Consider the following 19,962-nt stretch of genomic DNA (forward strand, 5'->3'; position numbering starts at 1 on the left):
TGCTGTTGCTCTTATGTGTATTCTGGTCAGTTTGGAGCTGTAAGCAGTTTGCGCTGAAGTCAGATATAATATTTTAAAGTTAATGGGATAACCAGATAAAACAAATTACAGCCAAAGAATCTGATTTGCGCATGAAGACCTGGAGTGGGAATGTAGCCCTATTGCTAAGATCTACAGGGTCAGAATTAGACTTGTGTTCACAGAATTTTTGATTATTGCTACTTAATCTAATTTCCAAGTCCCTTACTAAAAGCTAAGTGACTAAAACAAATGTTTCAGAAATAAAGTCTGTTTCTGTAAGATTTCCGCAGGATAAGCTTTATAAAATTAGGGAGACTTTAATTGTAAATTATTCACCTAAAAACCCAAAATATGCCCAGAGACATTGATATTCAACATATAACTCATTAAATTAGTTATTGAAGTGATTCATCAATGTTGTGATTTCGGAGGGAGAAATCTTACAACTACTAAAATTTAATTTAATGTCTCATTTCTACATGACCACCTTTAGAGTGTACAAATTGAAGATTTAACCAACCATACTCAATCACTTCACCTCCTTCATCTTCACACTCTCACTAGCAATGCCTGTCACTGAATTGAGTGGGGACTTCAGAGGCCGACCTGTGCTCTCTGTGGCATCCAGACTGCCTGCTAGCTGCTCCAGCAGGCGTGCCCTGGCAGCATTTCTGCGGTGTTTCTTTCCCTCATAGTGCTGCTGGGCCATCAGAGGGTTGTTGAACCAGGCTCCACATAGGCAGCAGTACTTCCCAGCCTCTCTGCCACCATTTCCACTGAGCTCCGGCGTTGGCCAGGGTAAGGCAGGGGAAGTGTTGGAGTCTGAGGTTAGTGGGGTGGAAGGTGAGGAATCTGGAGGAGAGAGTGATAAGGCAAGAGTTAAAGCTGAGAGAGGGATACAGGATAAAAAAAGAAAAGAGAGAGGATTAAAGGTGGATAATAATGTTCATTCAAATGCAAATGTTCTACTAATGCAAAAAAGGCATGACATGAAAACACTTTATTATACTGGTAAGAAAAGCATAATGCAATCAAATTCGGAGTGAAGAATAGTCAATGAAAGCAATCTGCACTCCAGTCTTCAAGATCTTATATCTACCATCCTGCTTAGCCTTTCCATTTTATCTTTTTTTCTCAGCATTGCAATGTATTGTCTTTCCTCTGAGGGACTGAAAAAGAAATGGCAGATTTCCAGGTGACCTGCTACTCATGACACGACACTGGTTACCATGGTGATTGTCCATTAATAGCCAACAGGCTCTGATATGACCACAGGACGTAGTTGTGGCTCTCGCAGAGAAGACAGCATGTCTCCGTATGTATGGGCCTGGCTTTTTGAGGAACAAACTCCATGTTTAATCTCTTGAGAAAAAGTGTGTTTTTGTGCAAGAACTAAGTTTCCAAACAGCCTGCTTGGATGTGTAAGGTACAATACGTGTAAAAAGACATCCTGGGAGGGGGGCTGGGTCCACAGCCGGACTGAGAGAAAAAGCTGACGATGCCAGATGGTATCTCCAAATGTGCCAATTCACTATCCTCAATGTGTTAATGACTCTAAGGTCAGAGCGACTATGATTACAGAGCTGCAATGCCACACGTTTAGTCATATCATAGTTATATCACAAACAAAAGCCCACTCACATGTGCTTTCAAGCTAGAATGAGCCACTTATTTCACAGAAACCACAAGCTAACCACTAAAATATGAAGAGCATGCTTAAAATATTTGACCACTGACCCTTGTTTGCGGAGGTCTGCTACTGAGAGGTCTATGTAGGCCTGTGTTGACTGAACTCTAGCCATGCAAACTGATTGGCTGCTAATACTTTGATGTGTCTCCAGTCTCTGTTCACATAGTTACCGTAGCTATGGCTCTTCTTCTCCTCATCGCACCCACCACACCCACCCACATTTGCTTTGCCACCCTGTCTTCTCAGTTGCTCAAATGCAACATTGTAACTGTGTAGCAGTCCTTTATTTTCAATTTTTCTCTGCCACCCTCAAATATTAGTTGGTCATCAAAGTTCTCTGTGATGTTTGTCTGTGCATGCCCATGCACACATGAAATATCTCAACTTTGACAGCTTTGTGGAAGAAGTACTGAGCAGAAGTAGAGAGAGAGAAAAAGATTCTCCAATGTAATTTCCTCTCTCTATCCCATGTTTTCCCTACATTTCCTCTTTTGACTGTGATCCTTGTACATTGGAGCAGAAATAAGTGTTTTTCACAGAGTGGAGCACAGGGAGAGTGTGTGTGTAACAGTAGAAGGAAATGCTTGATTGATGTGCTCAGAGGAACAGACACAAGTATCTCAGCTTTATCTCTCTGGAGTATCTCCTAGCATCTATTGACTCTTCTTTTTCTTACTTCAGCGAATGTTGGTTTCCAGATTTCTTAAGCAACTGCATTAGTAACTCTACTTCCGTGTGTCTTCTCAGTTGCTCAAATGCAACATTGTAACTGTGTAGCAGTCCTTTATTTTCAATTTTTCTCTGCCACCCTCAAATATTAGTTGGTCATCAAAGTTCTCTGTGATGTTTGTCTGTGCATGCCCATGCACACATGAAATATCTCAACTTTGACAGCTTTGTGGAAGAAGTACTGAGCAGAAGTAGAGAGAGAGAAAAAGATTCTCCAATGTAATTTCCTCTCTCTATCCCATGTTTTCCCTACATTTCCTCTTTTGACTGTGATCCTTGTACATTGGAGCAGAAATAAGTGTTTTTCACAGAGTGGAGCACAGGGAGAGTGTGTGTGTAACAGTAGAAGGAAAAGCTTGATTGATGTGCTCAGAGGAACAGACACAAGTATCTCAGCTTTATCTCTCTGGAGTATCTCCTAGCATCTATTGACTCTTCTTTTTCTTACTTCAGCGAATGTTAGTTTCCAGATTTCTTAAGCAACTGCATTAGTAACTCTACTTCCGTGTGTCTGATGATCATGTGCATGTATGCGTGTTGTGCTGCCCATGCACGCCCTAGCCTGTCAACTTGAGTGTGTGTCTTTTGTACTGTGCTCATCTTAGGGAGCTCACAAAGTCTAGCTTTGACTTTAATCTCTCCTGAAATCCTCTCCTTCTCTCCCAGGTCACTATTTCTCTCTTCTTATACGACTTCCCCTGTATCTTTTCCTCCAGGTCCCACTGTCATAAAGAGACGTAAATTTGAAAGTAGCAGAATCACAGAAGTGACAGTTTTCCAAAGTAGGCCAAAGTTTAGCAGAAGTCACTTTGGGGGTTGATTATAACACACCATTTTGGAGCAATGGTGTGTTTACAGCTCTCTGACTTACCTCTTTCAGTCCAATTTGTATCACATTATGTAAAACATCCTGGGAGATGATCACACATTTAAGGAAAATATACTCAAACTCTCATAAGAAAGTACTACGAAATAACTGTAAAATGATTTTCTTTATTTTTATTTTGAACTTGGTTTATGCTGTAACCTTTTTACCTTGTTTTATCACATTAAAACATGTTAGTTGTAATACCAGATTTACTATAGTCCTGTTAGATATGCCATACCTCCAAGTACCTTGCTTTATGGTCCCACTTGCTTACATACAGTGTTGTGCACAAACTTAAAGATGTTTGTTGGGGGTTAAAGAGGGCTGTAAACTAGCTTCTTAATAGCCTTACCATTTCTCAATGCTTTCATTTAGGAAACATTTTCTAGCGCTTTTAGCAGGTGTCACCAAAAATAGTACTAGCATAAAGAACCTGGATGGTTTGAACTTAAAAATGTGCCTAAAGTTTACTGCAGTCTGAGCACTTTTTTTTGGCATAAATGTTGTGATAAGAGATATTTTGATAATAATAAATGTGTAATGCATTGTGACTCACTAATGTAAACTTTGGGGCAAACATGTATTTTGCAACATTTACTGTCAAAGAAGAGGGCATGTTGACTGCTATGAGTGTACATCTGTGTGTGGGTGAAATTCATGCTGTTAAAAATATATCGGTCTCTTTGGGAATCTGTTATTTATTATGTCTGCCTCCCCCCTCATTTTAATAAAACGATTTTAAATGAAGGATCATGCCCTAGCCATACAAAAGACTAAAAATACTCTCCAAAGTCGCTTTAAAATCCCTTGTTTTACTCCCTACCCCAAGCTGGGAACAAGAAAAACTATCAATATTTAAAAGTAATTCACATTTTTCACAATTTAGGCAACTGATTTTCAACTAATTTTTCTTAAAAATAAGACTAGATTAAAATGCAGTTTATATCAGAAATAAATAAGCTGGAAAAGATCAGTTTGCAAATACTAAGCAATGAGAATTAATTTTCATCAGCATTTGTAATTTTTATAATGAGGACTATTGCCAATTCTATAACAACATTATTGCACACTAGTTTTTTTTATTGTGTTGAAATTCAGTTTAAAATCTCATAAACTATTAACAAAGAATTTGTTAATAGGGGGAAGCTGAGCAAAACTACAAACTCCAGTCTTTTTCAATCTGGATTTAGTCTACGGGCCCCATTAATGCTCCTGAGATGTTTGGTTGTACTACATCAGTGGTGCTTGCATTTCTTTATGGGGGGGATACAACTTTTGGTTTGTTCTGGACTTTCATTGGGCATTCTAAATGTTGCATTTTGAACAATAAATACAATAATGTGGATAAAGTGGAACACCTAATCAAATATTTAGTGTTTTATTCAATATAAAGATGTACAATGTGATTCTTGTTTTTCGGTGGAAATCTCATCAGTGGTATCGGGGTGAGGAAAGGTTGCAATACTCCTCACTTTTAACTAGAGATTCTTAACAAGTTTTTTTTGTATTTAGATTAAATTTCTATTTACACTGCAGCATGTAAAAGGATAGAGATCCAGGCTTAACTCTGCGGACGTTTTATTTCTTAATACCTAATTGTCTCTCTCTTTCAATTCTTAATGGATTTGCTAATTTTTTCTGTTGTCATATTTTAGGTTCATGTTCAGCTACAGCTTACTGTATTTTTATGCGGGTGATATTACATTTTCCTCAAACACCATCTGATACATGGTACGTAGAAATCAGCTAAGATTTTATAGCCAGCAAGTTGCTGCCTGAGCAAAGTATCCCCCAAAATTACACTGCTACCATCAAGCTTTTGGGTTTGAATGAGGTTCTGCTAAACATATCGGTTCTAGCATAACTTGTTCTCTGTTATGCTACAAATGAACAAATAAAATCAGAGTCAGTCTCATCTGTCCAAAGAAAATTAATCCATAAATATTAATCTTTGTCTCCTTTCTCTCAATTGTCAGTCTGGCCTCCAAGTTTCCTTTAGAGAAAACAATTTTACTAATTCACTCACATTAAAAATGAAATAGCTCTTTATACTTTTTACATACATAAACAATAGCAAGAGGCTGCCTCTATTCCAAGGTTATATCTCTGGCATCTGGATGCGCCTTTTACCATCTAGCTTTTTGGGATGACCAGACCAGGTGGTAGCTATTTTATTTTAAGATCCCTTACCACAATCTTAATAGCTGCTACAGTTTTCTTTCCTAAGGCATCAGACAGCTCTTTGGATCATAGAATTCACTCTTACTTGTAATGTTTGTAACTGTTTGTGGACAAAACAGATATCTCCCCAGGAAAGAATAATTGGTATTCTAAATAAGTACAATGAGAAACCACAGTTATATTAAATAGCAATACATGGGGAGAGGCCTTAAATTATTTCGTATTAGCCATCACATTTTATCATGAGGTTACGGTCAGATTACTATATGGATTACATAAGGTTTGTCAGAGTATGCATAAAATACCTTGAAGTCTAAGCCAAAAGAAATAAATAAACAATAGCTTTCTAATAGAATTACATTTTTAACAGTCATTTTTAAAAACATGATTAGTGTTTAATTTTTTCACTATTAGTTGTAACATTAAGAAATCAGTTGAGTTCAAGCCATACACAGTACAAAGCTTACAGCAAATTATCAATACATTTCAAGATTTTAATTATAATACTGGATAATTTTTCTTTTTTTCTTTCTTTTGTAGACTCCCAGTTCAAATTTAAATATGCTTGCCTCAATCCCATAATGACTTCTATGACATAATTGGTCACTGAAACACACTGAATCACACTAAGACTATCCCAAATGGTACAAGGATAAGTATATTTTGTATATTTTTTCATAAAGCATACTTAAAAAATGGTCTTTCAACATTATTGCTAAAAGATTTTGCAAACATAAGTAAAGCTGAAATCTACCTGTGTTTGTAGGACTGGTTATGGCTGTGGGTAGGATTGGTGGTTCCCCGAGGACTAGACGCACTCTCTTGGCATGGGTTTTGCCCTGGTAGTGGGACTGGGCCACAATGGCAGAGGTGAAGAACATGTTACACAAGGTACAGCACTTGTTTCTGTCTACTTCTGTTTCTGCGCAATCCTAGAAGAACAAAAGAAGGAAAGATGGTTAATGCAAACTAAATGGCAGGGAAGGAAAAGGGTAGGTTTGGAGAAAAGTAAAAAGGGAATAATGGTGTTAGGAGATGAAGGAGTGAAAGAATAGCAGGAGGTAAGGAAGTGAAGAGAGAGAAATAACGCTTTTACTGAACTCAATGGGCTTTCTCTTTCTCTAACAATCACACACAATGGTAAAGAAAGCGATGATCAAATATGCATCTGTCTCTCAGGGCTGAGATTGTGGCTTGCCCTCTCCAGTGCTGCTGATTCATTACTAATGATGAACCACAGTACCTTCCTGTGGGACATAAACTAAAAGACCAACTGTGAGTAACACAAATGTGCAAACAGGCGCAGATGCAAGTCGTAACCAGATATACACACAGACAAAAATAGAGATTTACTATTATTTAAAATAAAATAAAAATATGAAAAGCGTAACGCCACCATAATGTAAATTGGGCTGTACTGTGACCTCCTGCTGGAGGAAAGGACTGGGAGTAGCTTACGCCTGTCTTTTTGGAGATGGTGGGCTACTTTTGGTCTGTACTGACAGATAACTAGTCTTTGCAGAGTCTTTTATTTTTGCTCTGAGCACTGTAGTAGAAAATTTTAAATGGCTAACCACGTTTTCAGATAAGAAGAATTCATTGCAGGTGGACTTAAGCTGCCATGCTTAATCTTTCTCGTAGTGTTGATGCCCTATGTAAGGTCACTGTACAGAGCCACAAATTTAGCTGTATTATGATCTCAATAGGTTTTTTTTCCCTACAAAAGAGAAAGTCTCTGCCACACTAAAGTGCCGGTTGTTTGCTGTGCATCAGTTAGCAAGCTCTTGTAGCCATTTTATAAGCCATTTATTTCATTTATAAATAGAGTGACTTTCCTTTGCGTCCATGCAAGGAAGGAAGTTAAGGTGATGTTCACACTGCAGGCCTTTTTTTTGCATTGCTGTTGACATTTCAAAATATATCCAAATTTATGTGATCTCCTGTGTGAACTGCATCCATACAAAGCAAGTGTTCTGCATGCTCAGTAGAGGACGCAATGACATCACAAGCAAGAATGCTCTTTGCTTATAGGGAGTAAACATGGATAGTAGTGCTGGAGCGCATCTAGCAGACTTTCCCAACCTTAAAAACTAAATTTTTGTGGCCCCTCCGAATTATCGTCCACTGTGTTTGTTGTTTTTCATCCCGCTTCTTGGTAGCAAGACGCAGAAGAACAAAGAAACTTTTTTGAGTATTAATGACGTTCAGGTCCGATGAATTCCACGCGGTTTCTCAGACACAGGTCGCATTTGAAAAGATGTGATTGGTATCGGATTTTGGACCACATAGCCAAAGCTACATTCACACTTCAGCCTGAATTGATCCAAATCAGATTTTTTTTTGCACATATGGCAGTCTGAACAACAAAGATAATTTCTTCAATAAAACCCAGGTCACTTGTCTATGTGATCCTAAATCTGATAGGACTCTGAACGTCATTAATACTCAACAAAGGTCACTATTCTGTGTCTTGCTATGCAGAAGCGGGAAGAAAAACAGCAACCATGGTGGACAATAATGCTAAGAGCAGTCTTTTTTTAACCATCTTGAAAAGATTGAGTTTTTAATGTTGGGAAAGATCGCCAAATGCACTCCAGCACTACCATCCATGTTTGCCTCCTTAAACACAGAGCGTGCTTGCTTTTGATGTCACTGAGTCCTTTAATGCTCATGTGGGGCACTTGCGTTGTATGAATTCAGTTCACACAGGGGATCACAAACAACTTGCATATATTTGGAAATGTGAACAGCAACACAAATAAAATTGGATTTACAAAAAAATCGGAATTGAGCATTAAGGCCTCTGGTGTGAACGTAGCACAAGTGACCTCAGTTGCATTGGAAACAATTGGATCTGTGTTGTTCAGACAGCCATGAAAAGCTCGGATACAGGTCGATGGGCAAAAAGCCTAAAAGTGCAGAGGATTCCAAGTTAGTCTTCCACTGCCTGCAGTTTAAAAATATCGGATTTTGGTGTGACACATAAATAAAATATATTTGTATTTTATAATTTTTTTTTTTTTTATTTAACATATTGAAGTATTGTCTAATGAAGAAGAACTAACATTTTATTCTTAAAGCTTATATATTTATGCCATATATTGAAATCTACAGAGAGGACAGGCTTTTCAGACAACTTAATGATTACACAAGAACTTTATCATCATCTCAGTAGTGTGTATAAGAGCATTTCAATAATGCGTATGAGAGTGTTTCAATAGTTCTGTAAGAGCATTTTAGTAGTGGATATGAGAGCGTTTCAGTAATGTGTATGACTGCTGTGCAACTGCTGTGCTTTTTGGATACCATAGAATATGGAAAACACAATCCTGAAAGATTCAGTGACATAGCACAGTAAAGTAAATAAAACAAGCTGTTTGGCATCCCCTTTCATCCAACAACTTCTGATAAATGTTTAAGTTTAACCTTTTTTGTTCTTCTAAATTGTCCTTGTATATTTGTGTTTCGCTTTCATTTCACTTTCCTATTTTCTGTCTGTTTGCATTCCAAGTGAAAAATTCATTTCAACATAAACAGCTAAGTTGTGGTAAGTGAATACGTTAAACGTGTTGTCTCTGGTTCACCATATTTAAATGAGAGGATGCAGGCTGTGTGTCTTAGAGGATGTGTGTGTATGTCTCTCTCATGTCACCCCTAGTTAGCATCAAAGACAGTGGATGTGAGAGTTGAGGACACCTTTACCTTCCAGGCTTTCTTTCTCTCTCTCCTTCTCCCCTTTTTCTTTCTTTTGTTTTTGTCTTGCCTGTCTTCCCATTGCTCTTAGCATTTCCTCCCCTGCATCCTCTCTTCCCCTCCGGGCTCCAGTCTCAGTGACTCTGTGTGTTGTGGGATGAAATATTTATCTGTATTGGCAGGCCCTTGCCATCCCCTCCTCTTTTTGCCCTCTCCCGGCTCGCCTCTTCGCCTCCTACATGTCCGTTACTGCTGTGAACGACGTGTAAATGTGTGCCATCCACTATCCTACGCCTCTTTCTCACATCAATAAAACAAACTGAACTTATTTCAGTTTTATCTGAGACTTGAATGCAATATCTAATAATTTGTTCATAATTTCCTTTTAAATCTTTTGTTCAGGCTTAAAGGTCAGGAATTAAATGTAGGCTATCATATTGATTTACATCCACATATGTAAAAATAGCATCAGAAAAAAAGGTTGGGGAAAACCTCAAGGAATGCAGCCAATAGATTGTAAAAGAAAAAATAATAATTGAAAAATCTCTGGTTTAAATGCAGAATTACTGTATAAAGAAAACATTTATTTGGTGACAAGAATTATTGACTGAGAGCAGTGGCTTGGAGTCAACTAGTAACCTAAAAAGCCCTATGTGGTGAAGCTAGGCAATGTAATTTGTCGTGGTTAATGAATGCTTGTAGTTAAGTATAGTTTTGTGATACAAAATTATGGCTTTTTTCACTTATTCAATGCAATTAACACTCTGTTTCTGTTACTATATTGTCCCAAGATTTACTGCAATGTCCTCCAACAACTGTGTCCCCAAAGTTTTTTGTATTATGCTGTCCTGCAATGCAACGATTATGAAGGTCTCTTTTTTTTTATCATATGATAATTCCATGTTTTTCTTATAGGGGTCTAAATGTACTACAATATTTTAATAGGTGAAATGTAAGCTCAAGTAAACTGTCTGTTAATGCACAAGAAGTCTGCAGTCTTGTGCAGACTTCTAAGAGAAGTTTCATGATTTCAGATTACTTAGAATTATTCGTCAAAGTATTCTGTTGTCATTAGACAGATTCCCTGATACTGTTGGTGTTTTTTCATATATACATGAAAGTACTTTTCTGGTTTCAAAGGTTTGAATAAAGAAGCCATCTCAGTATCAGAACAGAATGTTTAATATAAATGTCCTTTTAAAGCCGATGGAGATACTGACAGTCATTCATTAATGATAACTGTTACTGTTGTTTGTGTTTTTTTTTTAGAAACTCTTGAGAGAAAATGTTTCCTATCCTGTCTTGTTCTTAAAAAGAGAGTTTTCCCTTTCATATCCCTCGCTCCCTCATTTCTCCCCCATAGTCTCTTGTGTGTATACTATCTGCGATATTTCCTTTTCTTTTTATCTTACTGTTCCTTCCTTTTACCAAATAGGTTGCACAATGTTCACCTCACACTTCTCTGATGTATTGTATAGCTCAACCAAAATCTCAAATGAGGGGAAAAACTGGGCTGGGTTTTTTTTCTAACATTTTGTATTTCTCAGTTTTTCTTTATTTAAGGACATAAATTAGAGATTACACCCTGTGGGAACTTGAAGGGTTGCCACATGCTATGGTTCTGTAAAAAAGTAAAAGATCAACAGACACAAATGGCAGCCAAACAACTGAGAACCATCTGAAAGAAAAAGACAAAATAAGCCTCATCGAGGGGTTTATTGAAAGCAGGGTAAAAGTTTTTAAACAAATGCATGCATTTGTAAGTGACTGGCAGTTGAGTAATTGCCAGCTCATTACTGCTGCCAGTCTGCTCAACCTCTTTGAAGAAAAAAAACATGTCTGACTCATTGTTTTTTTTCTATCCTCTGCATTTGCTGAAAGTCATCAACCTTTCTAAATTTTATTTTACTGTTGTTACCTGTCACACTTCTAAGATCCATTGGGGCTCATTTCCATGCCCTGTAATTGTCGTATGCATTTGCTTTGGATTTATGTATGTATGCATGCATGCCTGCTTATCCGTTGTCTGACAGTGACGTCTCTATTGCTGCACTTATTTTTTGCTAGGGTGACTATTTCCTGCTCATGCAACTAACAATAGACTACTAATTAGCAGTGTTTATCTTCTTCTCCTTCTGTTTTGTTTTTCTGAACTCCTCCTTGATTCTCCCAACATTCTAAGCTGACTTGGTGTGGGAAGTCTTGCTGAATTTACACATGCAGGGTAGATTTTTAGGAAGCTACGAAAAAAAAATTTGAAAGGGGTTACAGCAGTAGCATAATAATTAAAAAGAGAATAAAACCTGAAGGTAAACTGATATTTTCAACCTTGTGCAAAGGTAGAAAAAGTCACAGACAGAGAGAGCAAATGTTAAAAAAAAACCTCCTTCACATCTGCTAGCACCTTTACGACCTACTTTCTCTCCATCTTCTCTGTGACAAATACTTTCACAAACACAGAAGCACAGAAAACCTCAAGGCATGGGATTATACTCTGGCTGTTCACGCAGTCTAGAAAACCTTTTCTGTTGTTCCCACTGGACAGCCGCATGTCAATCAGAACAAAAACGGAGAGTAACACAAAAAAAAAGGAAGTTGCAGGGCTGAGAATATGTGTGTGAAAGTTCCCGTGGGACGAGAAAGGTAAAATAGATGAAAGGAGAAACGTTTTTTCTCTCAAACTGACTGCAGAGTATTTTATCTTTGTTCATCTAATATCAGCTTCTGAGCATTGTCTGATACAATCAAACACAAAGCAGAGTTGCAGCACTCACACTGCATTACAGTATGGCAGATGATTGGTATGTGTGCTTGTCTGTTGACCTGTTTATATGCATTCACTGTCCCATATGAGAAGCGAGCCAGGATGGGCTGAGTCACATCTTATTCACTTTGGGAGACAGATGGAGGCACAGGTGTCTTTATTTCTATAGTGTGTTTGAGCCAAGACCTCTTCACTTGATATTTAAGTGCAACCTGGATAATTCTACTTCTTCTTTTTTTTTTTTTTTTTTTTTTTTTTTTTTTTTTTTTTTTTTTTAGAAACTACATTATATTAAAAATCTACTACTATTATATTATTGATCCAAATGTATTGAGTACTCCAACAGTGATGAGACCAAGGGGAGTTCAATTTCAAATAATCTGGTTGTATTCCAATTTTTTTATTTTTTTTTTTATTTTTTATTTTTTAATTTTTTTTTTATGTTTTGGAGAAACCTTTTCAGAAATAACCTATTTACATATCTTTACTTTCAAAAGGGGAGACTATCTAAATGGATATGTTGGATTAGATTTTTTTTTTTTTTAAGTAGAACCTTCATCTTGTTAAAGTGTTAGATGCTCCCAATTATATTTATTGATAAATAACAATAGTATAATTGAACTTTATTGATCTCACATTGGAGAAAATTTGCCAGTGGGCTGCCATTGTGTGGCCACCATTCCCTCAAATAAGTAAAGTTATGCAAACTTTAATCAACTATAAAAAAGCCTTTTCTGTGCATAAGTAATGTAGTTCTTCATCTCAGACGAGGGGCTTATGATCTTGTCATGTGTTGCATAACTCTTTACTGTCTAACTGCCTGATAGTAGACAACAAAGTGTCTGAAAAAAACTGAAAAGTATTATTTTCACTTAAGCAAAAAATCTGAAAGAACTCTGAAATAATCGGGTATCAGTCATGATTTTAAATACCTATTATTGTGTACAGCTTAGAATGTTAGCCTGTCCTTAATTTAAAATGATATTTAGATAGTTTAATGGCTGAATGTAAAAAAAATAAAGCCTCGATCATGAAAAGATTGACTGAAGTTATAGACTGTTTACATTTTTTTAACCAAAGTCTGTTAGTTGTGGAAAAGTTTTTTTAATTAAAAAAGAAAAACATTTAATCCACTCATCATGTTGCTCCAAGCTAAAGGACATGCATAAATATAAATAACTATGAAATCCCTTCACCTACTGTTGAATTGAAATTAATTATCTCTTTTTAATGATTATCTCAATTATTCTAGATCTATTTTTCTAGATTTTATTATTTAATTAATAGTTTCTATTAAGGTAGTTTTTTGGTGCAGTAGCAAGAAAAAATGTAGTATTAGCATGCTGAATCTTAAAATCTATAAACTGGTAATGACTGGTAAATTCCTGATCTCTGCATCTCAAATTCCAGACTACCGGTAATTGTATTTTCATCGTGGTTTAAATCTCTGTGCCCTGTGGGATTTTCAGTGAATATATAATTTTATGTGATAATGAATGTTTGGCTACACACAGAGGAAATAAATTCTATAAAACAATCACGCTCAACACAATGATAAACAGTCAGAGACAAACAAAGACATCAGAGAATCTCATTTTAGGGGGCAAGGGGGAGAAATGAAAAACTAGGCCAAGATATCACCAGAGAATGTTATTATTCCTACAAAGGCAATGGGTTTTTTTTAGCAGCAACTTCATAGTACTGTTCTCTTTTTTTGTTTGATGCTAGGTTTGTCTTAATTGGTTTTCCATTGTAAAAGATAACTTTATCTAGCATTATTTATTTATTTATTTATTTTTTTTTTTGAAGAATGTCTATGAATATGACTGGCCTTCTGCTGTGATTTATTTAGATTTTGGTGTACAATATTTTTATTTCTAATCCCCCGTCTCTTCAAAGCCGACATGGTAAGTATTCTCTGTGTGTATTTCTGTTTCATGCCACATGGGTCAGCCCAAATAAATTGGCACACATTATGAGGGTAGACTCCTTTGTGGGACCCTGAAAGCATTACAATTATTACACATTCAAGCACATGCACCAAAACACATTCTATGCCTTGTGTTAAAAGTGCAACAATTCAGTTAAAATGCAAATGCAACCTCAGCACTTGCTATAATTGCAAATTGTGCAAATCAGGCCATTTCTCAAAATAAAGCACACAGAAGGACTGGGATAATGGAGTGTCCTCTTTAGCAATAGCTAGCAATTATCAAACACAAAACAATTTTGGTACCATCTGCCTCTACTACATCTTACAGGACAGATTCAGAAATATTTAAAGCAGAACCATAAATGGCAGAGCAAATAGTTTCCTACAGCAGCCAAGGGTGAAAAATGGTACGCTTTGTATGGGTTTAGGGTCAGTTTTGTTTTTCCTTATCTAGACGTAAAAAAATAAAATAAATATTTTGATAAAGATGCTAAATATAACGCAGACAAGTCAACAAGGAAATCCAACTTAAGCAAGAGAAAAAATATTTGTGTATTAGTTTAACATTAGAAACAAAGAGAGAAATACATAAAAGATAACATGAAATATGAGCTTACTGGGTTATCTGGCCTCAGTCTTTTAGAAGGTGGTCCTCCATCTTCAGGGTGAAGCATGTAGAACAGACGTACCTTGTTTGCATGTTTCTTACTCTGCAAAAGACAGAAAGCGGGAAAAAAAAGCAATCAACAGCTACAGCTCACAGTCCTTCAGAAGAGTGCTTTTCAGTTTTCAAAGTCAAGACGTAAATCAAACCCAAACTAATCTGCAAAATATGTGCAGTGAGTCAATGCAATCAACTGGTTTTCCTTAGGTAGAAAAGTTTGACTCAAATTGACTGTATGATCTGGTTGAATTGTAAAGTGCCTTGAGATGACAGGTTGTGAATTGGGTATATATAGATAAACTAAATTGAATCTATGAAAATGTATATAGACAGTGTTCTTAGAATAAAGGCAACAAACAGATTTATTTGTCTGCTATCTGTGCAAAGCTCTTTAAGAATTAACATACAATATACACTAGCAGCTGAAATTGCAAGAAAGGTGATAAAGGCATAATTCAATGCCTTTACAGAGGTTTAACTTCATTTAATGTTGTAATCCACAGCATTATTATTTGCAACCCAGCAGTGCATTGTTGTTTTTTATTATGTCTTTATCTATAACATGAAATCCTAACAAAAAATCAACAAAACAGTAAACTCTGTGGTTCAAGAAGTTCAGGAGAAGTAATTTGTTTCCAAGACTTTGTAGCCTGTGGTTATGTGATAAATGCTAATGGGAGCACGATTAAAACATTAAGTAAAAGATTAGGGAGTTAGATATTTCTTCACCTTCAAATTAACACTTTATTTTGCTGAGAGAAGTGGGAAAAGAATTTAGGTTTAGCAAGTGATAATTAGGCAAAAAACAATGTGACAAAATAATGCAACCCAACATGAAGGGAAAAAAAATACTTGATACAACAGAATTATGGTCAACATGTTAATATAACATTAACTGAACAAGTTTAGAGGTACAGAGTGTGACATTTTTTTATTTGTCCCTCACTTATTTAGATTTCTCCAAACGGAGTCCATTCTGGTGTTATATTACTTTAAAATACAGGGACTGAAACGACAATCACTGCAGAAATGTTTATACGAAAAGACAGTGAGCTGTCCTTGTAGCTGCTAACTGTCACTTTAATAACAAGCAACGGAAATAACTACACAAAGTGCAGGGCTTAGATGTGTAAATGCGAATATGATCAGACATTTCTGGCAAAGTCAGGCTTTCATTTCCTATCTCTTTCTAAAACCTATGATTGTCTCTATTCACTGTGTACTGCTGCTTCTGTCCTATAAAGAGACAAAGAATAAAATGGAGGGGCTCCAAGGAAGATTTCAAGAATGGCAGGCATTTAGCTTGCAAATATAAAACAGTTCAAAGCTGATGGCATACTGTATGTTGAATGGTAAGAAGTGAGGATAAACGTTTATTACAACTGAAACCAACACAAAGAAAACAAGGCAATACTGCACTTGTAGCCCCTCAGCTTATCCTAGATCCTTTGCCCCAGGAGAGAAGTCCCCCTCAGCCTCCTCCTGTTAATACATTTTGTCGGTAAGTATATATGTGTTTTGGAGTGTCTACGAGTGTGCTGTGTGTTCATAGGTTTATAAAGTCTTGTTTTTGATGGCTCTGGGATATGGCCAGTAAAATCTGGACCTTAAGTCAGCAGGGCTACCCTCCAATGACCCTCAGTGCTTATGCTACTCTAATGGACTATGCATGTCTCTACTCTATTTTCTCTGTGTTGGTGTGGCAAGTCAAGTCAGTGGAGATAGATGAGGGGACATCTTAAAAGGAAAAAGGCATGTTGTTTTAAATTGTGTTTGTAGTCTCTGTTGAAGCTTTAGAACAAATCTATGAAGTTTTTCATTTTTTCATCAAGAAGACCATTTGCTTAAGCCTAATGTTTGTTTATACTTTTTAACAAAAAGGTAACTATGCACTTCCAAGGAAAGAGATTCTTTTCATTTAACATTTTTTTTGGAAGTTGTCTCTTTACTTGAAATTAGTTAAATAAATGCTATACTGTATAAATGCTACTTTTAATAAAATGCAAATGCCGTTTTATCACAGTCTGTTTATCTTTAAAATAAGAGCCATCTGGAAAGACACGTTATTCTAGATTACTGTTTTGAGTAAAAAAATTAAAAAAAAAACTAGACAGACTGCTACAGTTTTAGGGCAATGCATATGATACTGCATGTTGTTGGCTTTTCCCAGCTATGAATCGCTCAGCCCTGATTTGTGTGTGGTGTAATGCAGGTCCATGAAACAGAAACTTGGTCATAAGCTGCATTTTGACTGTTGGTGTGCTTTTTTGCACAGAATTTGAGGTGTGGTTAGGGAATATAAGAAAGAAGTAGTGACCTTTGCAGAGGAGTCTCAGAGAAAGACCTGGACATTTGATAAGTGTGTTATTCTCAGAGTCATTCAGCTACAAGTGAATGATTGTTGCCAAAGAGGGCAAGCCTCCTTCAAAAGGGGCTGAAAAGCTTATGAGGATAAGATGGAAGTGCTTGGTTCCATTCGCTGTTACAGAAATTGTACTTTTACTGCTCTTGTACTTTTACTGCACTTCAGTTTCACAAGAGTCATTATTTAACGTGCCAAAATGTCTGTTTAGTGCACATTTTTCATTATAGAACAATTAATTAAAAAAAGGATAAAAATGAATCTACTATGTAAAACAAATATCAAAAGCACCAGGGTGGAATGTCAGAGGCCTTGTGTACAAAAGGCTACAAATACTCACAACAATGGCATACACCTTTTTTTAATTAAAACATTGTATCAAATAAACTCATAAATAAAATCAAATGGAGAAGCTATGCTGCAAATCTAATGATAATGTTAAACTTTATAAGTGGCTATGCTTATAAAGTTTAAGATTATCAATAGTTTTGCAACATAGCTCATCTAGCATAATTTCTTGTTTGTTAAACTGACTTTTTTAATTTTGTTTATTTTGTTGCTGAAATTAATATTCTAAAGCAGATGTCTTTAACCCTGGTCAGCAGGATCCACTGTCCTGTATTTTTAAAGTTGCTGTGTTTAGATGCAGCTGCTGCGTCCTCCAAAGGCCTAGTTCATTGGTCGATTATCTTGTAGCGGTGCGCCATGGCCCCCTGAAATTTGAAGACTACTTTGTATGTGGCTGACAAATTGTGGCTCCGTGCTCAGAGGGAAAAGGGAAATGGCTAAGAACAGTGGTGAATATTGTAACTGCAGTTTAATATAATACAAATATGTGAATAGCTTTGTCTTAAATTAATGAAATAAGTTCTTGAAATGGTTAATGCGTCCTATATGTCGGTGATAATGTTTGGTTTATTGAAAGGTTTTATCTGTCCCTATAAAAATGGATTCTCTCCAGTGAGGGGACAATAAGTCTGATGATTGCTGTGCTGCAATGACTACTGCTGCTCAGAACAGTATAATTCTGCATCCATTCTTTCCCTGCTTTGTGAGTAAACTATCACGGTTGCCAGGCGGCAAAGCATACTCTAAGTAAGGGGGAGTGAGAGCTGCCGAAGGCTGGACCTGTTTGAATCTATAGCCAAACTCTTCTGACCTTATTACTTTCACAGCCCTCGGAAGATGCAGCCGCCAAAATCCAACACAAACAAAGCTGTTTTTTTTTTTTATCACATCTGAATCACATGATAGCATTTCCTCGTCGGTAGTCATCAATAGATGCAAAGGTCTGATAATCACCAATTTATTCATTCAGATGTGTAAGAGCAGAAAAACCTAAGACATGTAAAATAGTGGGTCCTGAGCGAAAGGTGTAACCTCTCATTCACAGAGACTCCTTAAACTATGCATCCTCTGTTCCGTCAAAAATAGGAGCTTTTCTAGTAAGTGTGTTAATTCCTATCCACTCCGTTGCACTGTACCATGATGCACAGCTCCCCTCCATCATCCATCATATGTGGACTGAGTTTATTTGGGACGGATGATGGAGCAAAATTTGTCAATATCTAATATCAAGAGGAGCCACGCATAAAGTCAGACACGGATGTGGAATTTCTTTCCTATTCAAAAAATGGTTCTTACTGCTTACTCCACAAAAGGTGAATGGATGGGAGCTAGGAACAGGAAATAGGAGGGGAATTTTGCCGCTCAAAACAGGTGTTAAGTTACTCTTCGGTTGTGACTTTGTTTTAGGCAGAAAATTTAAGTTAGTTTTATTAGCCGGAGATGTTACAATGAATATTTTCAACTTAGAGCCATAAGATTCTTATTTTGAAGTAAGCTGATTGAGTCATATAATAAAAAACATTGCTTCATAAACTTCTGTTTCCACTACATTGCAAAACTATTTAATCTGGACTCTTTGATAAGCTTCAGTTCAAATATCAAAACGCTTAAAAAAAACAAAAAAAACGGGGTTAGGTGAACAGCATCTTGAAATTTCCCAAATCTTTATTCCATTATTGACAACAGAACATAATTTTAGTGCATTTTGGGGATTTGGATGGACATATTTGGACAGCGACTGCAGCAATACAGTATTTCAACCAGTCAAATGTGAACTGGAATATTTTCCATTCACTGTAGACCTTTTAAAAGGCAGAGTTATTGGGTTTCCTTTCTGTTCTACGAGCTAGATAACTTGACATCATTAATGAAGCCATAAAATTCCCTCTCTGCTTAGAAATCATGATAAATAATGTACAGGCAGCAGTGCATGCAGCAGTACAATGATCAAAAGTGTAGAGGCAGTCTACCTCCTAATAGCAAAAATGATATTAATGTTTTGGAGTGGCCAAGTCAAAATTTGGATTGCATTTTATTGAATGTTGTAGTATGATATACAGGAAGAGCAGACCAAAATTTTTCTACAGTAATGTAAAAATCCTATTGCAGCGATTGCAAATGCTTAATGGAATGAGCCAGAGGGGTTTGAAAGAAAAATTATCTAAAAAAGCTTTGTTTGGAAATGATCAATTAACTGCTTTACATTAAAAACATTTTTATAATCAAAAGCTTTGAAAAGTGACATAATTGAAAGAATTTTTTTCATCGGCTGACCTCCACAGAGTTATTTTGTAAAGACTGACTCTGACAAGATGGTGTGACTCATCTTGTCTAGTTGTCTGCTTTATCTCAAGGCTGCATGTTTTTGTCAGACTGTAAGAATCAGCGACAGAAATAGATTGCTGTCAAGTCAAAGTGGCAAACAAACGTGTGCATACACATGCACACACACACTGTCATTGTTCTTGCCCAAGTCTCTTAAAAAGGGCCCTTGTTACCATTAGCCTGCTTGTAATTCCTCTCCTGCCATATAATCAACGATGACCTCAAAGCAACACACACAGTAACACACCGATAAACACACGGATGCATCCGCATATAGATTCAGGTCACTTAATTTAAATGCCGATTGTTTAATGGCCTTTAATTATAATAGTAATAGAAAGTCTGCTAAATAGGAGACCACATTATGCCAAAGTGAGCATGTTT

General features: G+C 36.5%; 1 protein-coding gene across 2 annotated transcripts in view; it reads right to left on the reverse strand.

Moving 5' to 3' along the window:
* zgc:171482 (zinc finger protein) overlaps window positions 1–19,962 on the reverse strand; it is a 103,163-nt gene that overhangs the window by 52,170 nt on the left and 31,031 nt on the right. The window contains exons 3-5 of one of the 2 annotated variants that reach the window (XM_038296473.1): window positions 14,497–14,589; window positions 6,244–6,340; window positions 628–873 (exon numbers count right to left, since the gene is read on the reverse strand). In XM_038296473.1, coding sequence (XP_038152401.1) covers window positions 628–873; window positions 6,244–6,340; window positions 14,497–14,589 — 436 coding nt within the window. Of the gene's footprint in view, window positions 1–627; window positions 874–6,243; window positions 6,422–14,496; window positions 14,590–19,962 lie in introns of both variants that reach the window. The other variant, XM_038296472.1, reaches the window with a different exon arrangement.

This window comes from Cyprinodon tularosa, unplaced genomic scaffold (assembly GCF_016077235.1).
Source record: "Cyprinodon tularosa strain WSP-4 unplaced genomic scaffold, ASM1607723v1 ctg37, whole genome shotgun sequence".
Taxonomy (NCBI): Eukaryota; Metazoa; Chordata; class Actinopteri; order Cyprinodontiformes; family Cyprinodontidae; genus Cyprinodon; species Cyprinodon tularosa.